The sequence below is a fragment of the Carassius carassius genome, chromosome 31, assembly GCF_963082965.1.
Source record: "Carassius carassius chromosome 31, fCarCar2.1, whole genome shotgun sequence".
NCBI lineage: Eukaryota > Metazoa > Chordata > Actinopteri > Cypriniformes > Cyprinidae > Carassius > Carassius carassius.
This window is the reverse complement of record NC_081785.1, coordinates 27,920,978-27,938,951: the sequence shown is the minus strand read 5'-3', so window position 1 is coordinate 27,938,951 and position 17,974 is coordinate 27,920,978. Positions and strand designations below refer to the sequence as shown.

The window sequence follows — 17,974 nt, the reverse complement described above, 5'->3', positions numbered from 1 at the left end:
TTCATAATGAGGAGAAACCTCTCTGGTTCACTGACAGTGCTATTAGTAAGAAACAGCTTTGCACATAATGTTCATTAATAATCAGCTGAAGTCGTTAGTAATTAATGCCTGCTGGACCTGTGCTCACAGACCACGGGGTCACAAGCCTTTACGAACATAACCTTGACTCAACATTTGACGAATCATCGCATGCCAAAACACTCTTGCTCTCAATGGTGGCTGGAGAAAAGGCACATGGTTGACATCACACTGAGCCACTCCATGAGGTCCTGCTATTGTCAGCTTTGCATGCAAAGTGAGAGAAGTTTATGCAGTGGCAAGGCCTGCTAAGTGCAGCACCCATCAAAAACACCAGAGAGAGGGAAACGAGGGGGAGGCAGAAAGAGAGACAGAAAGGATGTTCGGAAAGCGCTCCGTTTCCAGCGGTGTCGTGAAGAATGCTAATCTGCCTCATGCAAATCTTCCCTCATGCCGCCCCCATCCTCACAAAACACACACACACACACACTCATCAGCCTCCCTCATCCGCTCATCCCTCTGTTATTCAGAACAGCTCAGGTTGATGTGTTTATCACCACGCTGCGTCTGGCAGTGTTCTTTCTATTCAGATATCGCTGAATCCCACAAACAGAAAAGGAGGCGAGAAGCAGCCACCAAGCTCTCTTCTACATGTATCTAGGGTGTTTTCTCCAAAGGAAGAAGTGTTCTCAAACAAACTGGCTGAGAAAATATTCAACAGTACACTCTTAAAATGACCCTGTAATGCCATTTCGAATACTGCCTTTCATGCCATCTGTAATGTAGCTGTATGTGAATGTAAATGATATGTGAAGTTGTAAAGCCGAAAGTGCATGATAAATAAAGTTATTGTTTTTTAAAAAGAAAGAACCATTCACAACAGACTGGACCATCTGACCAATCAGAGCAGAGTAGGTTCACAGATAGGAGGGGTTTAGAGAGACTGAATCTTAGAAATCGTTTCGAGAATAGTTGGAAACTGATGTGATATTAAATGCATATTTTGAGAAAATTGAAAGGCGGGACAATGCTTACGTCTTGCAGGACGCAGGACAAAGCTCTCAATTTCAGGAATGTCCCGCAAAATGCAGGATAGGTGGTCACCCTACTTCTAAAAAGACACTGTCTAATGAGCGACAGCGGTGGATAAGGTTCAAAGGGAGGAAGCATTCAGTGTTTTCTTATTAAGCCTTCCATTGCGGAAGTCCCACACTGACACACGTTCACCTGCTAAACCCAAACAAACACACTGATGCTGTTATCCTGGCTAACTCTTTACTTCACTTAACATTTGCACACTTAAGCTCCAAAAGCTTTCTGTCTTCTGTCAACATATCTAGCATCCTAACATGATACGTGACTGATTTGGAACACTCTACATAGGCAGCAGTGATACTTCTATTAGAGTTTAATCACTGCAAAATAAATAAGTAAGCGCAATTCAAAGGGTAAACAATGTTATTTTTCATGCACTGTTGGTAGATTTATTTGCTTGTTTTTGCATAAATTAAATTTTGATGCAGTTTCTTAAGTCATTTTGCTTCTCAAGTGAATCTTGGTTTATGAATGTTTCGATATTGAGTTGTTGTTATATATGCTTTGGCAAAATATAAAAAATACAAATATATTTAAATAAAAAAATCATCTCTTTGAACTTTCTAGTGAGCTTTTTGGAATGCATTCTGCATTTCTTCTCCTCAGCAAAGGACACATGATGCTGTCTTAACATTTCACCAAAATAGATTATTCTAAAAAGTAGCATGATACAAAAATTGATGATCCCTATTGTTTTAAGTGTGCTTTTATCATGTATTAAAATGTTGTCTAGATGGGCCGGTGATCAAAAGGTGGATCAATGTGTTATTGTTCAGTAGCTCAGGCTGGTGCTTATGCTGGAATATTGAATCTGTTTTCTCTGTGGTCGATGAGCTACAGCACAGTAACAAACTCTGAAAAAAAAAATCTGCAGCAGAGGTTCAGAGAACGTGAAAACTGCTTCTAAAAGGCTTTCACAACCACAACTGAGTACAAATAACAAAGCTATCACTCATTGCTCTGTGATTATTTATTAGATAAAGGACCAGTTTTTGATTCATCAGTGTTTTTTTTTATTTTTGTTTTTTTTATTTTCTAGTGACTTTTCAGATGTTATGGTTCTTCATTATTGCAAATCTTCAAAAACTTGACTATACGTACACTTCACTGCAGTTGAAATGAACACTAGAGGAAGTAAAACACAAATAACTTTTATTCGTTTTCACACAAATTAATTACAGATGCAAATTATCAATTAATGAAGGCATAGTTTAATGCAGTTCCATACACAATACTTTGTTAAAAGCTACAAACCCTTTTATCATATTACAGGATTTTTTAAACTAATACATTTTGATGTATGCATCACATAAACAGCTCCATTTGTATGTTTTTTTAAGATAGTGAACTTGCTCGGTAGCGCACCTGGTACAGCATTGCAGTTGCATTGTGAAGCGCTCGGGTATGAGTCCCATGAAACATGGGTCATGGAAAAAGAGTACCTGTAGAAGCACGATAAAGTACCATAGTTGTTTCAGCAAAGGTTTATTTTTTTTTTTAATCTCAAGTTTGCTACGATAGAGTATTGACCTGTAGCTCCACTCACTTCATTTTTCCAAAGTGCCGCAGTACAACAGCCAACATAATAAAACATTGCCAGATTCACATTCATCTAGTTTTTAGCATCACTCACTGGACATTTCACTTTGAAAGTGTCACGTAACAAGCATGAAATATCATTTTTCAGAGATGTTACCACAGGCACAATTATTATTATTATTATTATTATTATTATTATTATTTTTATTTTTTTAGTTTCAAATATATAGATCTATATGCATTTTTTTTTGCAATAAACTTGAAATATGTTGTTTTATATTTCTTTTTTTGTATCATGATTCATTATTTTTAATGCTTTAATTACCCTTATTAAAGGTGCTGTATGTAGGATCCACACCCAGTGGTTATACTAGGTATTGCAGTCCAAATTCAAAATATCGGAGAGGGTTTTTTCACCCAGACTTAACACATGGAGGTTGCCAGATTGACAACACCAACAAGAACGAGTGCACTTGACGATGAATGAAATGAAATCAATTGGGTAAACAGGCAGTGGGCAGGTTTCACAAACCAAAACAAAGATTGACATTCCGGCACGGAACACACATTTTCAAAGGAGAATAACTGACTGTAGCATTGTTTTTCAGATAAACAAGTATGTTAACTTAGCATGTTTCTTAAATATCTGCAAACATATTATGGTATTTTTATGCTTTAGTAGAGTCAAAATCTTACATACAGCACCTTTAAAGTTAAGTTCACCCCCCCCCCCCTTTTTTGCTTCAAATCAAAGTTTATAATGTTGTGATTCATCTCATAGCTGGTTGGTTTGGTTCATGGCTTATAATGATTTAACAGAGACTTGTCTATTGAAATAATGGATGATACCTCCAGAACCAAGGCCACTGTATAATTGCATGAGCAGAAAGCCAACAAAGTCTTCCCAGGCTGAGAGCACCTTTTGCATTGAACTCCCAGTATAAACAATGCTTTTCTCTTCAGCTACGTTGACTTGTGTCATGAGAGCATTTAGTCCTATTGGCACATATGCGCTGATATATTCTGTGTCTGTCAAAGACTGTGAGTAGGTTTGCCTGAAATTGCTGGTGAATATGCAACCATTGATGGAGATGTGGATCGATTTTCCTCCCACAGATCTCGAGCAGCGCCACCCTGGAGGGCAAAGGGCAGCTGAAGTTCACAACAGGCAAGTGGAGCCCACATCACAACAGCACACAGCTGGCCACAGCCAATGACACGGCCATCCGAGGCTGGGACCTGCGGAGCATGAGGTAAGACGTGAGGAGCATCATTTGGGTACTGTGTGCATGGCTACTGTTTTGTAAGTATCTTAAACTTTTACTTTACAAACTTGAGTTTGAGTTCACAAACCCAAGACAACATTTTTACACATACTGTGTAGATTGTAGATGTTCACTGACAAGCTAAACAATATCGCGTTAGATGAATTGCCTGCAATTATGAATGCGATGTTGTGTAGCTTGTCTGTGCTCTACAGCTCTTTGTAGTAAATGCCGCTCCATTCTGTGATACTAATCACAGAACCGGCTTTAATGACAAGATGTGCATGAAAATCGCTTCCGATTATTTGCACAGTCCTAAAGTCTGCCAAACTGTTGAACAGTAGTGTAGGTAGTAATTTGTGGTAATTCATTAGGTTTGGTGCTCTAAGTTATCAGAAATCCATGTCATGCTCATGGTACTTGTCCAAAAATGCATAATGATAATGGTATTCCCTTGGAACGTTTTGGTACTCCGTTTACTAAATGTTTTGAACTTCAGACTCAAGATGTTTCTTCAGTGTCAAACATCACACCTGAAAGAAATGTATCACAATAGTCTTAGTTTGATACGGTGATCTGTTCCTCACCGGTTGTGCCGTTCTCGTGATCCAGCTTGTGTTTTAGTGAGAGCAGGGAAGCTTCTAGAAAAGCTATGTGCCTAGAGAAATGAATGTTCACTTGAGCTCTGCTGGAGGAATAATAATCACAGCGCTATTGATCCCTGGAAAACAGTCAGAACTGATGAGATGAGATGAGAGAGAAAAATGAAGACCAGTAGATGAGGATGATTGAGATGCATAGGACAGAGTTTGTATCAAAGTACAGTAAAGCGCTTGGGAGGTGAATTCTTACTGTAGCTATTATCGCATTATTATGGCATGATGTTAAAACAGGAAACTTTTCCCACAAACATTTGACAACATGTACACTTGGTATAGTCTAAAAAGTTACTCCAAAAAGTACTGTTTCTGTTACTTATTTTTAGCATTACATGATGAATGTCATATCAAGATAAATCTGTAATATTTCCATCTGTAATGCAGTTTATATCAAACTATGTATTAAACCTACAAAGGTGAGATAACTTTAATATGATCCTGTATATAACACTGACAGAGGATGCTCTGGTAGAAAGAGCAGTCTGTGATAGATTGAGGTCGAATGATAACTGTTGCGTGAGAATATGCCCTGCAGTTTGATTGCACTGATTTCAGGAGACGTCAGCACAATCATTTACAGCTCAGAGAGGAAGGTGTTAAATGGCTTCATCAAAAGTTTTAGCTTCTCTTTCTCTCTCTCTCTCTCTAGAATGATGTCAAATATGCCCAATGGTACATTTATTTGCTTCCCCTTTGACAGTGATGAATTTTTTTTTTCATCTGTTTCCATTCCAGATGAAGGTTTTATTCCATTTTAGGTTGAAAGCTGTTCATTTAGAATTTTTTTTATACAATATTATTTTATAATTGTAAAAATAATGTTTAAAGTACAAAAATTTAAATAGAATGAAACATGCAATACAAATTATTTAAAAATTTGAAGTTAAAATAAAGGGTATAACATGGACTATAACTGTGCTGCTGTAACAAAAAATATAATGTAATGAATATAACACAATAAAGAATAAACATGCAATAATTACAATAATTAATTATATCTTTAAAATAAATTTATTCAGGTAAAAGATTTAACATCCAATACAATGGATTTAAAGGTATTTGTTTATCTGTGGTTCTGTAAAACACACACACACACACACACACACACACACACACATATATGTGTGTGTGTGTGTGTGTGTGTGTGTGTGTGTACGTTATGAATATGATTGATTAATTATTAAAAAAAAAATCTAATTAAGAAGTTTAACATTTACATGTAAAAAATAGTATATCATTTAATTTGTATGAATTTATTTAATTTATATGAATGAATGATCAGTTGAATTGTTATTTTGTATTTCTCTTCTGCCGGGATTTTTTTTTATAATTTTTATTTGTATTTTTTTTATGTCAAACCTACTCTAGATCCTGCAAAACCTATATCATTACGTCTTTTACAAAAAAACTACAAAAACAAAAAAGGGCAATAATTTAACCTAAAGCTATATCCTGTTTCAATGTGAGCCATACACATCAGTGTTTTTACACGGGACGTATTCTCAGTGTGTCAAATTACATACATCCACATACTGTCTCCTGACCTTTTAACTTTCCTGCTGTCTGTCTAATAACCCGTAGCCTTTAGAAAGTGCCATTTCCTGCAGAGCGTTCAAAAGCTGTTTGAAATCCACATGCTTTTAAACTGTCTTCCTTGTAGACATCAGGCCTCTAGCTCTTCCATTCAGCCTGTCTCACTTCACTGTCATGTGCCTGGCTGTTGCCATGGAAACAAAGGTCCGGCTCCGAGAGCGCTGGGGAACCGCAGCCCGATCCGCTCAGCCACGTCCATTTATCAGCCAACCTTGCCTCGCTGCAGTGCGGAACAGCGGCTCATAATGACTTCTGTGGCCAGGGAAAGGGACATTGGGCAGGGGATTCAGATTGGCCCGCGCGTGTCCGCAGGCTTAAGGACCAACACAAACTAATCTCTGTCCGATTCTGCGTGGCATGTGCTCACCCAGGCTTTGCCTTATCGGGTCCCAATTTCACATTTACAAGCATGAAGGACTCAGGAGCAGTGCCGCTAACCTCATTTCTTGCTCCATTTCCTTTGCTGGGTCGGTCCTGGCTGTGGCTCGGGACGCGTCCTCTGCTCCTTAACCAGGAGAGGGAGAAAGTTCACAACCCGTCCGTCTGCTAGAGGTCTCCTCTGTTAAGGCCAACTAGAGGGCATACAACAATATCAGCATAGAGTCTGGTCCATTTGTCAAAAAGAACCTGTAAAACACACAGATTCTTTTTTGTTTACCTGATGTTTAAAGGACATTTAGTGTTAAAGGGATAGTCCAGGCTAAAATTAAAATTCTGTCATTATTTACTGAACACAAAGGAGACATTTTGAAGATTGTGTGACCAATCAGCTGGTCATTGACCTCAGTAGTTTAAAAAAAAAGGGTCCGGGGGGAGGTGGGGGGGGGTTGGGTGACTCTTTATATTCAGCGTTAGTACAACTATTATGTACTAACATTAAATATCTACAAGACTATGGATTCACCGCACAACTACATGTTGTTATGTAATTATGGTGACGCTTGACACTTCAGATTACTGAACACAATTCACTATTAGTTAAGTACTAATAAACCACCAGTATGCTAGTAATAGGCATGGTAATTAATAACGAGTAATATCAGCTAGTGTATATGTGTTCCCTAAAGTGTTAAAATAATTACAATGAACCTACAAGTATGTACATAAGTATATGTTGTCAAACGGTTAAGTACATAGTATATAGGGTCATTTAATATAGTGGGACCATAACTTTGTTTTTACTTGAATTAAATAATCATTACATTTGTTATGGCATACTTTTAAAATGATTCTGTAATCTTTCTGTAAATGCCACTCAATAGGACATTTGAGTACATACCCTTATATGTAAATACTGTCACAATATTCTGAGAAAGATTTCTCCTTGTAGAGCTAAAGACTTGTGTTGTTTGTGAGGCTCTAACTTGGAGTCTGAGTTAAGTCTCGGTTCAGTTTGATTGTCAATCGTCAAGTAAACATTTCTAGTTTTGAACACGATTTTTGTTTCTGAAATAAAACTGTGCACCTCAACTCTGGGAACTTCAACAGTCTGTATTTTCTGGCATGCAAAATGCATGAGGTCAGTGAGCAGACTGAGGCTCACACACGCGATGCGCAAAACTCTGCATTTGAACATTCAATAGCAAATACTTAAACTAATAACACAACATACTTACAGTAACTGATTCAGAAGCGGCAGATTGTCTTAGCAAAGTCAGAATGACCTCCTCCCATAGGTTCACGAAACGGTCGTCCATAAAATGCATTGCTGTTCTGTTGTAAGTAATCTTAAAGATTCCTAAATGCGTCTACTTCCTGAAGGCCAAATAAAGTGCTTTTGCTTTCTCCTAGATACACACAGCACCTCCCTGACATGACTGCTTCAACACTAACTGTGTTACTGAAAACAGGCCTTCTTTCTTTTTGTGAACATTTGGGTGACATTACGCAAATATTTCCACATAGTGACATAGACATGTGGGGCGTGTTTAATTAAACAAGGCGTTTAAGGGGGCGTGGCAGAGTCTTAACTTTTATAAAGAATATCTCTTTGGATTTGAGACTTTAGTCTTTGCAACTTTACAGATCTTCTTCATTCAACAAGAGCTTGTAACACTCCAAGGAGAAAGGAAAAATTTAAATCGCATCATATGACCCCTTTAAAGCTTATAGCATATTACTCTACTATTTCTGTCCTGTATAGAAAATTAAAAGTTGTATATTATGCTATTTTGAACTAAGCACTCATTTCACTATTGACCAAAAATGAGAAAACAATTTGACAAAAAAATTGTTGTAGATCAATAAATGAACCATGTTTCATTGAAATCTTAAATAATAAGATAAAATATAATATATATATATATATATATATATATATATATATATATATATATATATATATATATATTTTTTTTTTTTTTTTTTTTTTTTTTTTTTTTTTTACAATTAACGGAAGAAAAACACTGAGCAAGATATAGAATAACAACATAATAAAATTATTTTAAAATAAGGAATAGGGAATTACATTTTTTAAATAGATTAAAATATAAATAATTGTCATATTGATCGATTGCCAAACTAGCTGTTATTTGCAGCCCTAGAGAACACTGAGAAAGATATTGAATAGCATATGTCTGTTACAAAAAACAGAACAAAACTTTTTTTTTTTTTTTAATCAATTTAAATAAATAATTGTCTGATTATTCGATGGCCAAAATATTTGTTAGTTGCAGCTCTAGATAAAACATTAATGTCTTCTGCTATTGATTTAATGTTCCCACTACATAAAACGAGACATTCACTGTTAACATGGCTCTCCAGTGGCTGCTTTAGACTCGACTTGAATAGAGACTTAATTGAAGCTCCATACACTCTCAAATGTCAAATATTTCACTTCCTGTTTTAATGAGATTTTTAATTAGCATGTTAATTGTCAGAGTGTTTGGCAAGATAGCCGGCTAATGGGAGTAGAAAAATCCAGACGTTATGGTGTAGTAATACATCTGGATTTTGTTTAGTCCATACAGATGAGCCTGAGGTCCTATAAAACTCTCTTTCTCTTACACACACGCACACACACACACACACACACACACACACACACACACACACACACACACACACACAGAGCAACAAGCAAATCCAGCCTGCAGCCTAGGAAGTCATCACCTTGCAAGAGGATGCCAGCAGCCTGTGCTTTATGGCTTGTCACACTTTTATATGACGCTTGATGGAAGTTTGACCTTCAGACCCAGACGCTCAGGCTGCTTTTGATTCATGAGAAACACTCTATCCTTATTTCTCCCTTTCCTGCTCTGTCTGTTCTTCTAGTTATCTTCTTTGCTTCTCTCTTCATCACTCTCTCTCTCTCTCTCTCAGTTGTTCATTTGCGTTCTCATTTGTGTAGGTCTGAGTGTGTGATGTGATGTTTTTGTTGTTCACAGTCAGATCTACTGCATTGAAAACGCTCATGGGCAGCTGGTGCGAGACTTGGACTTCAACCCCAACAAGCAGTATTACTTGGCCAGCTGCGGAGACGACTGTAAAGTCAAGTTCTGGGACGTGCGTCACATCAACGAACCCGTCAAGTGTCTGGAGGAGCACTCTCACTGGTTAGACACTCCAACACACACACCATCACTGCACAATAAGTCTGAAAATGTGCACTTACACTACAGGTCAAATACTTTTAGTTGGAATAATTATGTTTTTATTTTTTTTTTTCTAAAAAAAATGTATCTTCTGCCCATATGTGTATCTTTTAAAAAACAAATCTTACTTGCCCCAAACATTTGAATGCTATCACAATTTCCTCAAAAATATGAAGTGGCACAACTGTTTTCAACATTAATAATAATAATAAATGTTTCTTGAGTAGCAAATCAGCACATTAAAATGATTTCTGAAGGATCATGTGACACTGAAGCCTGGATTAATGATGCTGCAATAAATTACATTTTACAATATATTCACATAAAAAACTGTTATTTTAAATGGTAATAATATTTCACAGTGTTACTGTTTTTAATCAAATAAATGCAGCCTTGGAAAGTAAAAGAGACTTCATTAAAAAACATGAAACAATCTTACATTTTTGAACTATAGTGTATTTAAAAGTTGTTTGTATTACACACAAAACAGAATCGAATCATTAAAATTATGAGACTACCTGTATGTTGTGTCCTGTTCATTATATATCCGTGGTAAATGATACACAACAATAGCTTTTTATTAGCTGAAATGCCCATGTGTGAAATCTCTGTTAATTAGCCGTTAATCTGTCTAATGTGACTTACCTTTGCAGACACATTTATACTTGTATTTCATTCACATCAAAGATAATTGTCTTTCATGAGATTTGAGGCTTGTGTTAGCGCGATCTTTCACATCTTCCTTGAAACCAGGCGGTCAAAGCCACCCTTCCCGTAGAATTTTATCTATGCATGTCAGGTTTCAACATGGTTATCTTAAATGTAGAAGACAGTATTTTAATTAGTGTGTGTATATCTGTGCTCTTACATCTTGCTGATGCTATAGTTGTGTTACAGTGCTCTGGGGTGTGTTAGTGTAGCTTGATTTAGCTCACTGCAGATCTTTCAGTGGAGAAAGAGAAATGTGTGTGTGTGTGTGATTTGAGAGCGTATCTGCTCGTAGGTGTGAGTCACTGGATATAATTGCCTCAGAATCATGCATATCGCTTCCCGCACGCACCAATCAAGGCATGATAGCTTGTCAGCCACAGGATGCTATCTCTTAAAGATAGAGGCGCCGGATCAATCATAGTCGTTTTGATCCTATTTAGATTGGAAAAAGCCACAACAACGATGTCCAATACATGTTTCTCATTTCTTGTGTTTGCAGCGACAGGGGTTCGGCCGAGCCTCAGGCTGGGAGGCATTAGGTAATATTTTGGGATAGGAGAGAGATTAGTTAGGGAGAAGTCTTGACTGAGCCAGATTTTACTGCTGACTGCTGAGTTATCCTCCCACAATACCTTGCTATGAGGGCTGTGCCCGAGGCTTATATAGACAGAGGAAGAGGTGGATGAGTGGGGACAGGAACACAGGCGTGTGTGACACTGTGCTGTGTGTTTCAGGGTGTGGAGTGTGAGGTACAATCACTCTCACGACCAGCTGCTGCTCACCGGCAGCAGCGACAGCAGGGTCATCCTGTCCAACATGGTGTCCATCTCCTCAGAGCCGTTCGGACACCTGGTGGACGACGACGACCTCAGTGACAACGAGGAGAGCCAGCAGGAAGACAAGTACACAAATCTCTTTCTGTTTCTCTTACCTTCTGCTTAGGGATATGTCGGTGTCAAATGCTCATGTTGTGATTAATTGCTAATGCTTTTATCACGGTAGACGTATTATCACGAAATTGAAAAAAAGTTGTCATAATACAGTATAACAGGTTTAATAACTTTTTTTCTTAAAACAAAAATAACTATACAATAAAGCAATACAGAAAAATATATAAAGTTAAACGTTTTACACAGATTAAAGTGCAAAAGAACTATAAAGACCACTAGCTATCACTTTACAATAAGATCTCATTATTAACCATAGGTAATGCATTAACATTTCGCAATGAGAAATTATTAAACTTTGTTAAAAAAAATATTAAATAACAGTTGCAATTTTTAATTTTAACAACGTGTTATATATTGGAATACCTACGATTAATGAATGTTCAGAAGAATTTTTCATTGGCAGTTTGTTAACTAATGAATTAACTAATGTTAACTAATGAAGCCCTAATGTAAAGTGTGAATGAACAATAAAGAATCAAAACACTTTCATACGGCATGTTGTATTCTAGATTAAAATGAAAAAAAACTTTGAAAATAAATAGCCTATTAAGTCTAAATATATAAGTATTTCGCACTGTGATGAACATCATAGCGAATACACAAATCTGAATGGCTATTTAAAATTATTTAAATATGTTTTAGAAAGTAGTGCAGCTGCTTTATTTACGGGGTTTCCAGGGTAAGGACAGAATTTTCTGCATTTAGCGCCATCTGCTGTCAGAGAGTGAATGTGCTTTCATTCAGCGCGTCTCTCACGTGTTCCCCATGTGCTTCTCATGCGTGCTTATTCATGTCAGAGCAGTACATGCATCTGTCAAGCAACATACAGTGGTGTTGTGCATTTTGACCAGTTGATGGGAAAAGTATTCTTAAAATACATTCCAAATTCTGAATAATTCATTACCATGATATATTGCATTACGAATACCAGGACATGCCTACTTCTGCCTGAGCTTTATTGCGTCCTCAGATTTTCTATGTAAATGCAACAAAATGCATTTGTTCTTTTCCTTTGAGTTCAGTACAGTTCACTTAATTTCAGTTCAATAATAATTCAGTTTATTTCTATTCATTTAAATCCAGTTCAATATATTTTAGTTCAGCCCAGGTCAGTGTGTAATCTAGTTAGATCTTTTTATTTATTTTTTTTTTAGTCTGGTTTGATTTAGTTAAATTCCATGAAATGCTTTTGTTCTTTTCAGTTGGGTTCAGTACAATTCTGTTCATTTGTATTTGATATTTCAAAAGTGAAAAGTGAAAGTGATGTGACATACAGCCAAGTATGGTGACCCATACTCAGAATTCATGCTCTGCATTTAACCCATCCAAAGTGCACAATTCACAGCAGTGAACACCCACACACTTTGAACACACCCAGAGCAGTGGGCAGCCATTTATGCTGCGGCACCCGGGGAGCAGTTGGGGGTTCAGTGCCTTGCTCAAGTCATGTTATTGCCGGCCCGAGACTCGAACCCACAACCCTAGGGTTAGGAGTCAAAATTATCTAACCACCAGGCCACGACTTCCCCAAATTTAATTACATTAATGCATTTAGCAGACACTTTTATCCAAAGCGACTTACATAATTTAGTTCAGGCCAGTTCAGTTAAATTTAGCTCAGTATTTTTTAGTCCAGTTTGATTCTGTTAAATTCCACAAAATACATTTGTTCTTTTCAAATGAGTTCAGTACCTTTCTATTAATTTCTAGCTCAGTAGAATTTCATTCAGGTCAGTTCTGTTAAATCTAGCTCAGTATTTTTAAGTCAAGTTTGATACATTTAAGTTCCACGAAATGCATGTGTTCTTTTCAAATTTTTTTTAATCTAATTCTGAAGAATTTAGTTCAGTTCAGTTCAATCTGGCGCAGTATTTTTCAGTCCAGCTTGATAAAGTTAAATTCCACAAAATATATTTGTTCTTTTCGGTTGTGTTCATTTTCAATTATTTTCAGTTATGTTCAGTTCAGTGTAGTTTAGATCAGATAAGGTCAATTATATCTACGTCAGTATTTTTCAGTTTAGTTTGTTCCACATAAATTCCGGGAAATAAATTTGTTCTTTTCAATTAAGTTCAGGAACTGAACTGCCAGTGAGCAAGTTGTTTTTTGATGCTGCTTTTGAAGAATATTTAGACTTAGACTTATAGCACCGATGGTAATAGCACTGTTTATTTTTAAACCTCAGATTAAAAAAAATTAGGAATGGAACAAAAACCCATTTTTGCTGTAATAATAATTAATTATTAGTAATTAAGTATGAACCAAAGCGCGATAATATAAACATCTTACTGTCATTATTATCCCTTCATGGATTCAGTCTTATATTTATTATATGTAGCTTATTGTAAATATAAACCATCAGTTTTTGACACGGGAAAGCAAAACTGCACCTGCTTTTAGAGCTTTGCATTTCAGCCCAAGCTCGACATGTTCACGCAGACAGAGATGGCAGAAAGCGCATCCGGTTTGTTTTCTCTATTTTACAGAAGCACAATGTTTTGTTAATATTCATGTTTACAGAAAAATAAGGGTACACCATTACACTCTGTATATGGGAATAAAATGGGCCCTATTTTAACTATCTAAACACAGTGTAAAGCGCACAGCGCAGGTGCACTCAGGGCGTGTCCAAATCCACTTTTGCTATTTTAACGACGGAAAAACGGTTGGCGCGCCCGGGCGCATGGTCTAAATGGGTTGTCCCTATTCTCTTAATGAGTAATGGGTGTTTTTTGGGCGTAACGTGCAATAAACCAATCAGAGTCTCATCTTCCATTCCTTTTAAGAGCCAGTTGCGCTCATGCCATGACGGATTTAAACAGCGGAATTTTGAAAGCGCAAAGACAGAACGCGTCTCCGAGATGAAACAGAGCTGCTCGTGTGCGAGCAAATAGATAGCCTAATTCTGATACATGCGATGACTATCCATTATGACATGTAGGCATATATATATATATAAAATTTGTATGCATTGCAATCCTTAAAATCTTATATTTGGCATGTTTGTGTGCTGCTGTGTGTCCCTATGTTTAATAAGCAGCGTGTATGCTCTTTAAATAACAAAGAAAAAACATTGAGCCAGACTTTAGACCAGGTTTGAGTTGGTCTATGGCGCAGTCTATTTTCAGCTCCTTAAAATAGCATTGCTCCAGCAATGCACCTGAACACACCTCTTTTTTAGACCAGCACGCCCATGGGCGCAAAAATGACGCAAATGCATTTGCTAATTAAACGACATTGCGCCGAGTGTATTATAGGGCCCAATGTGTTAAAAAGACCATATAATAAATAAATATGTGTGACCTCCTGAAATAAATAAGCAAATTATTAAATGTAAGTTTCAAGCCTTTCATAATTTGTGACATTAATGTTACTTTAGTGCCAAAATTTGGTAAAACTAGGCCTAGCCAAAACACGCAACAATAAGCTTCTCAATCGTTTTATTTTTTATGGCATAATGCACACATCCTTAAATGTAATACATATATTCCGAGTTAATATCCCATTTATTATACGATTTCTAGTGTTTCATGTCGCAGGTTTATCCTATTATTTTTGATTTCTCACAACTTATTTTGTTCAAGGTTTTATTGTTGTTATTATTTATTTATTTTTATGGTGTGAGAAAATGTGGTCAGAGAAAATTGTGAGTACACACCGATATGTATGCTTGTACAGTGGACCAACGGCCAAAGTCAGGATTTTTCGTTCAAAAACTTTCATTAGCCTGTAGATCGAAAAGCCTCTTAATACAACATAAGGAAATTGTGTGGTTTTAATGGTTTCATAATGAATGTTTAATAACCATAACATGCAGTAAGAGCCTTTGTGTAAATTACTTTTTTTATGCATAAGGCTGCAGCCTATACGACTAGACTATCTCACGTTTTGAAATTAACTTTCTAAAAATACATTTAAAATTAATTTTCTAATTATTTTTAAGGTTGTTATATTGTATATTATAATGATATGTATGTTTTATTTCATTATTATCAATCAATATATATATATATATATATATATATATTTTATTTATTTTTTCACTGAATGTGATTCAGTGAAATTCTTTGAAATATGGTTGTTCTTTTTAATTTTATTTAGTACAAATCTATTAATTTTAGTCCACTTAACTACAGTTAGGCCAGGTCAGTTAGGCCAGGCCAGGTCATATATATATACTGTATATATATATATATATATATATATATATATATATATATATATATATATATATATATATACATATATATATATATAGGCTATATGAAGAGTTTGATTCCAAAACGCAATAAATCCTTTCAAAATGCATCTTTTGGTCATGATAACATTAAGAATTCTAATCCAGGTTTTGATTTACAAAGATTTATACATTTTTATTATTATTATTATTATTATTTTCCCCAAAATTCAATAAATCCATGATAGTTTTTTTTTTTTCAAAATGCAATGGATCCATTGAATCAATATGAATTATATTGAAACTGATGAAAATACACAACATAATAAGTTAATCCATATATTACAGCCTCTAATTTGGTCAATACTAATCTTACATACAGGCGATGGACTAAAAATACATTCATAAGTCATCGCTTCTGAATGAATTCAACAGGTTATCTTGTTAATGCTATAAATGAATTACAACAATAAAAGAAAATTTCATTATGAACAAGAACATGGACAACAATATCACATAGGCCACAGAAATTCCAAAATGACATATCCCTTACATTCAACTTCCAAAAGTGCATTCATCTTTGCCATGTTACATTCATTTAGTTGACTAGTGCTATGTACTGTATTGACAAAAACATAAATGGCATTAATAAACGCTAACACTGACAAGCTACGCAGTATCGCGTTCATAATCGAATGTTATTCATCTCATGAACGCCATATAGTGTAGCTTGTCAGTGATCTATGGCTCTGTGTATTAAATACATCTGAATAATTTCTATCTGAAAGCACGTGATGGAGATATACTGGTATAATTAATCACAGAATCTGCTTTACTAACGAAATCCACATGACAATCACATGCAATTTATCGTGCAGCCCTTGTTTGTTGATCACAAAGTACAAAGTAGAAGAGGAAAACTAGGTTGCTGGGTGTATTCATAGCACCGCCTTTACTGTCTAGACTGCATAGAATGGTGCGCTTTGATTGGTTGATACTGTTTACAGTGCATGGAATGGTGCGCTGTGATTGGTTTAGCAGATATATTGCATTCTGCTAAAAGGGAGACTGACGTTTGTCGCGGTTTGGAAAAAAAGGGAGAAACATGACCTTATAAATCTGCGAATATCGTATTTTGCGTAAAAATTCACTTTTCAGTACCGACCAGGAGCAATACTGATTTTGTCTGAAACTTTTTTTTTTTTTTTTTTTTTTAATTTAAAAAAAAAAAAAAAAAAAATTTGGAACCAAACTCTTCATCTATTAAATTCAATGTAGTTCAGTCTAGATCAGTATTTTTCAGTCAAGTTTCATTCAGTTCCACAAATATTCCACAAATAGAGATTATGTATTTTAGTTTAGTTCTGTACATTTCTATTCATTTCAGTTCAGTTTAGTTTAGCTTCGTTCAGTTAAATCTAGTAATTATCAGTCGAGTTTGATTTAGTTTGATTCTACAAAATACATGTTTTTTGTTCAAATGCACTCAGTACAATTCTATGGCAGTTTAACTTAAAAGTATGTTTAAATGTATTCAATTTCATAGAATTTAATGCTATTCAGTACGTTAATTCAGCTGAGTCTTGGTTTGATATAGTTTGTGTGTCACAGTGCGAATACATCTATATATATAGACATCTATATATACAGCATCACTTACTCTGCTCATGTATGTTGTGTGAAGGGGGAAAGAGCCCCTGCAGGACAGCATCATAGCCACATATGAGGAGCATGAGGACAGCGTTTATGCTGTGGAGTGGTCTGCTGCAGACCCCTGGCTGTTCGCCTCCCTCAGCTATGACGGCCGGCTGGTGATTAACAGAGTCCCTCGAGCCCTCAAATACCGCATCCTACTATAAAGCAGGTGAGCAGACGAATGGTGGAAAACGGGGACATTATTGATACTATTCAATAATGGGTAATGTGCAAGAAATAAGTGTTTGTTTCTCTCTTTTTCCAGGATGAACTCACATTCCCAGCTTCTGCAGACATGGAAAAGTGAAATCCTGCTTTGACTTCAGACGGGACTGTTTAAGTAAACTCTATCGCGTCAGACGTCTGCAGCAGCTGCGCTGTTACTTTTTGCTGTATTTGTGTGCTTATTTCCCAACACCTGATGATTTATTGAGCTGGTCTGGCATTCATAAAAACACCAGGATTACGCAGATATCTGTGTTCTTGTGTTTTCGTCTGTTCTGTTTGGTGCTGTGGAAAATCAGAACCCTGAAGATTAATTATGATTATGTGTCTTATCATGTCTGCTGTAACAAAAGCAATGCTCTGTGGAGCTGTCAGAAAAAGCCTAATTACCCCTGTATGTTTCCCAAAAAACAGCTTTAATTAAAGAGCAAGATTTGATGTCCTTCTCTCCTTA

At 36.1% G+C, this 17,974-nt stretch overlaps 1 protein-coding gene across 1 annotated transcript in view; it reads left to right on the top strand.

Moving 5' to 3' along the window:
• The window catches only part of LOC132111834 (EARP-interacting protein homolog), a 54,039-nt gene extending 36,065 nt beyond the window's left edge, over positions 1–17,974 (top strand). Inside the window, exons 6-10 of the mRNA XM_059519455.1 lie at positions 3,769–3,905; positions 9,556–9,723; positions 11,208–11,375; positions 17,285–17,464; positions 17,561–17,974. Coding sequence (XP_059375438.1) covers positions 3,769–3,905; positions 9,556–9,723; positions 11,208–11,375; positions 17,285–17,459 — 648 coding nt within the window. The 3' untranslated portion in view covers positions 17,460–17,464; positions 17,561–17,974. The remainder of the gene's footprint in view (positions 1–3,768; positions 3,906–9,555; positions 9,724–11,207; positions 11,376–17,284; positions 17,465–17,560) is intronic.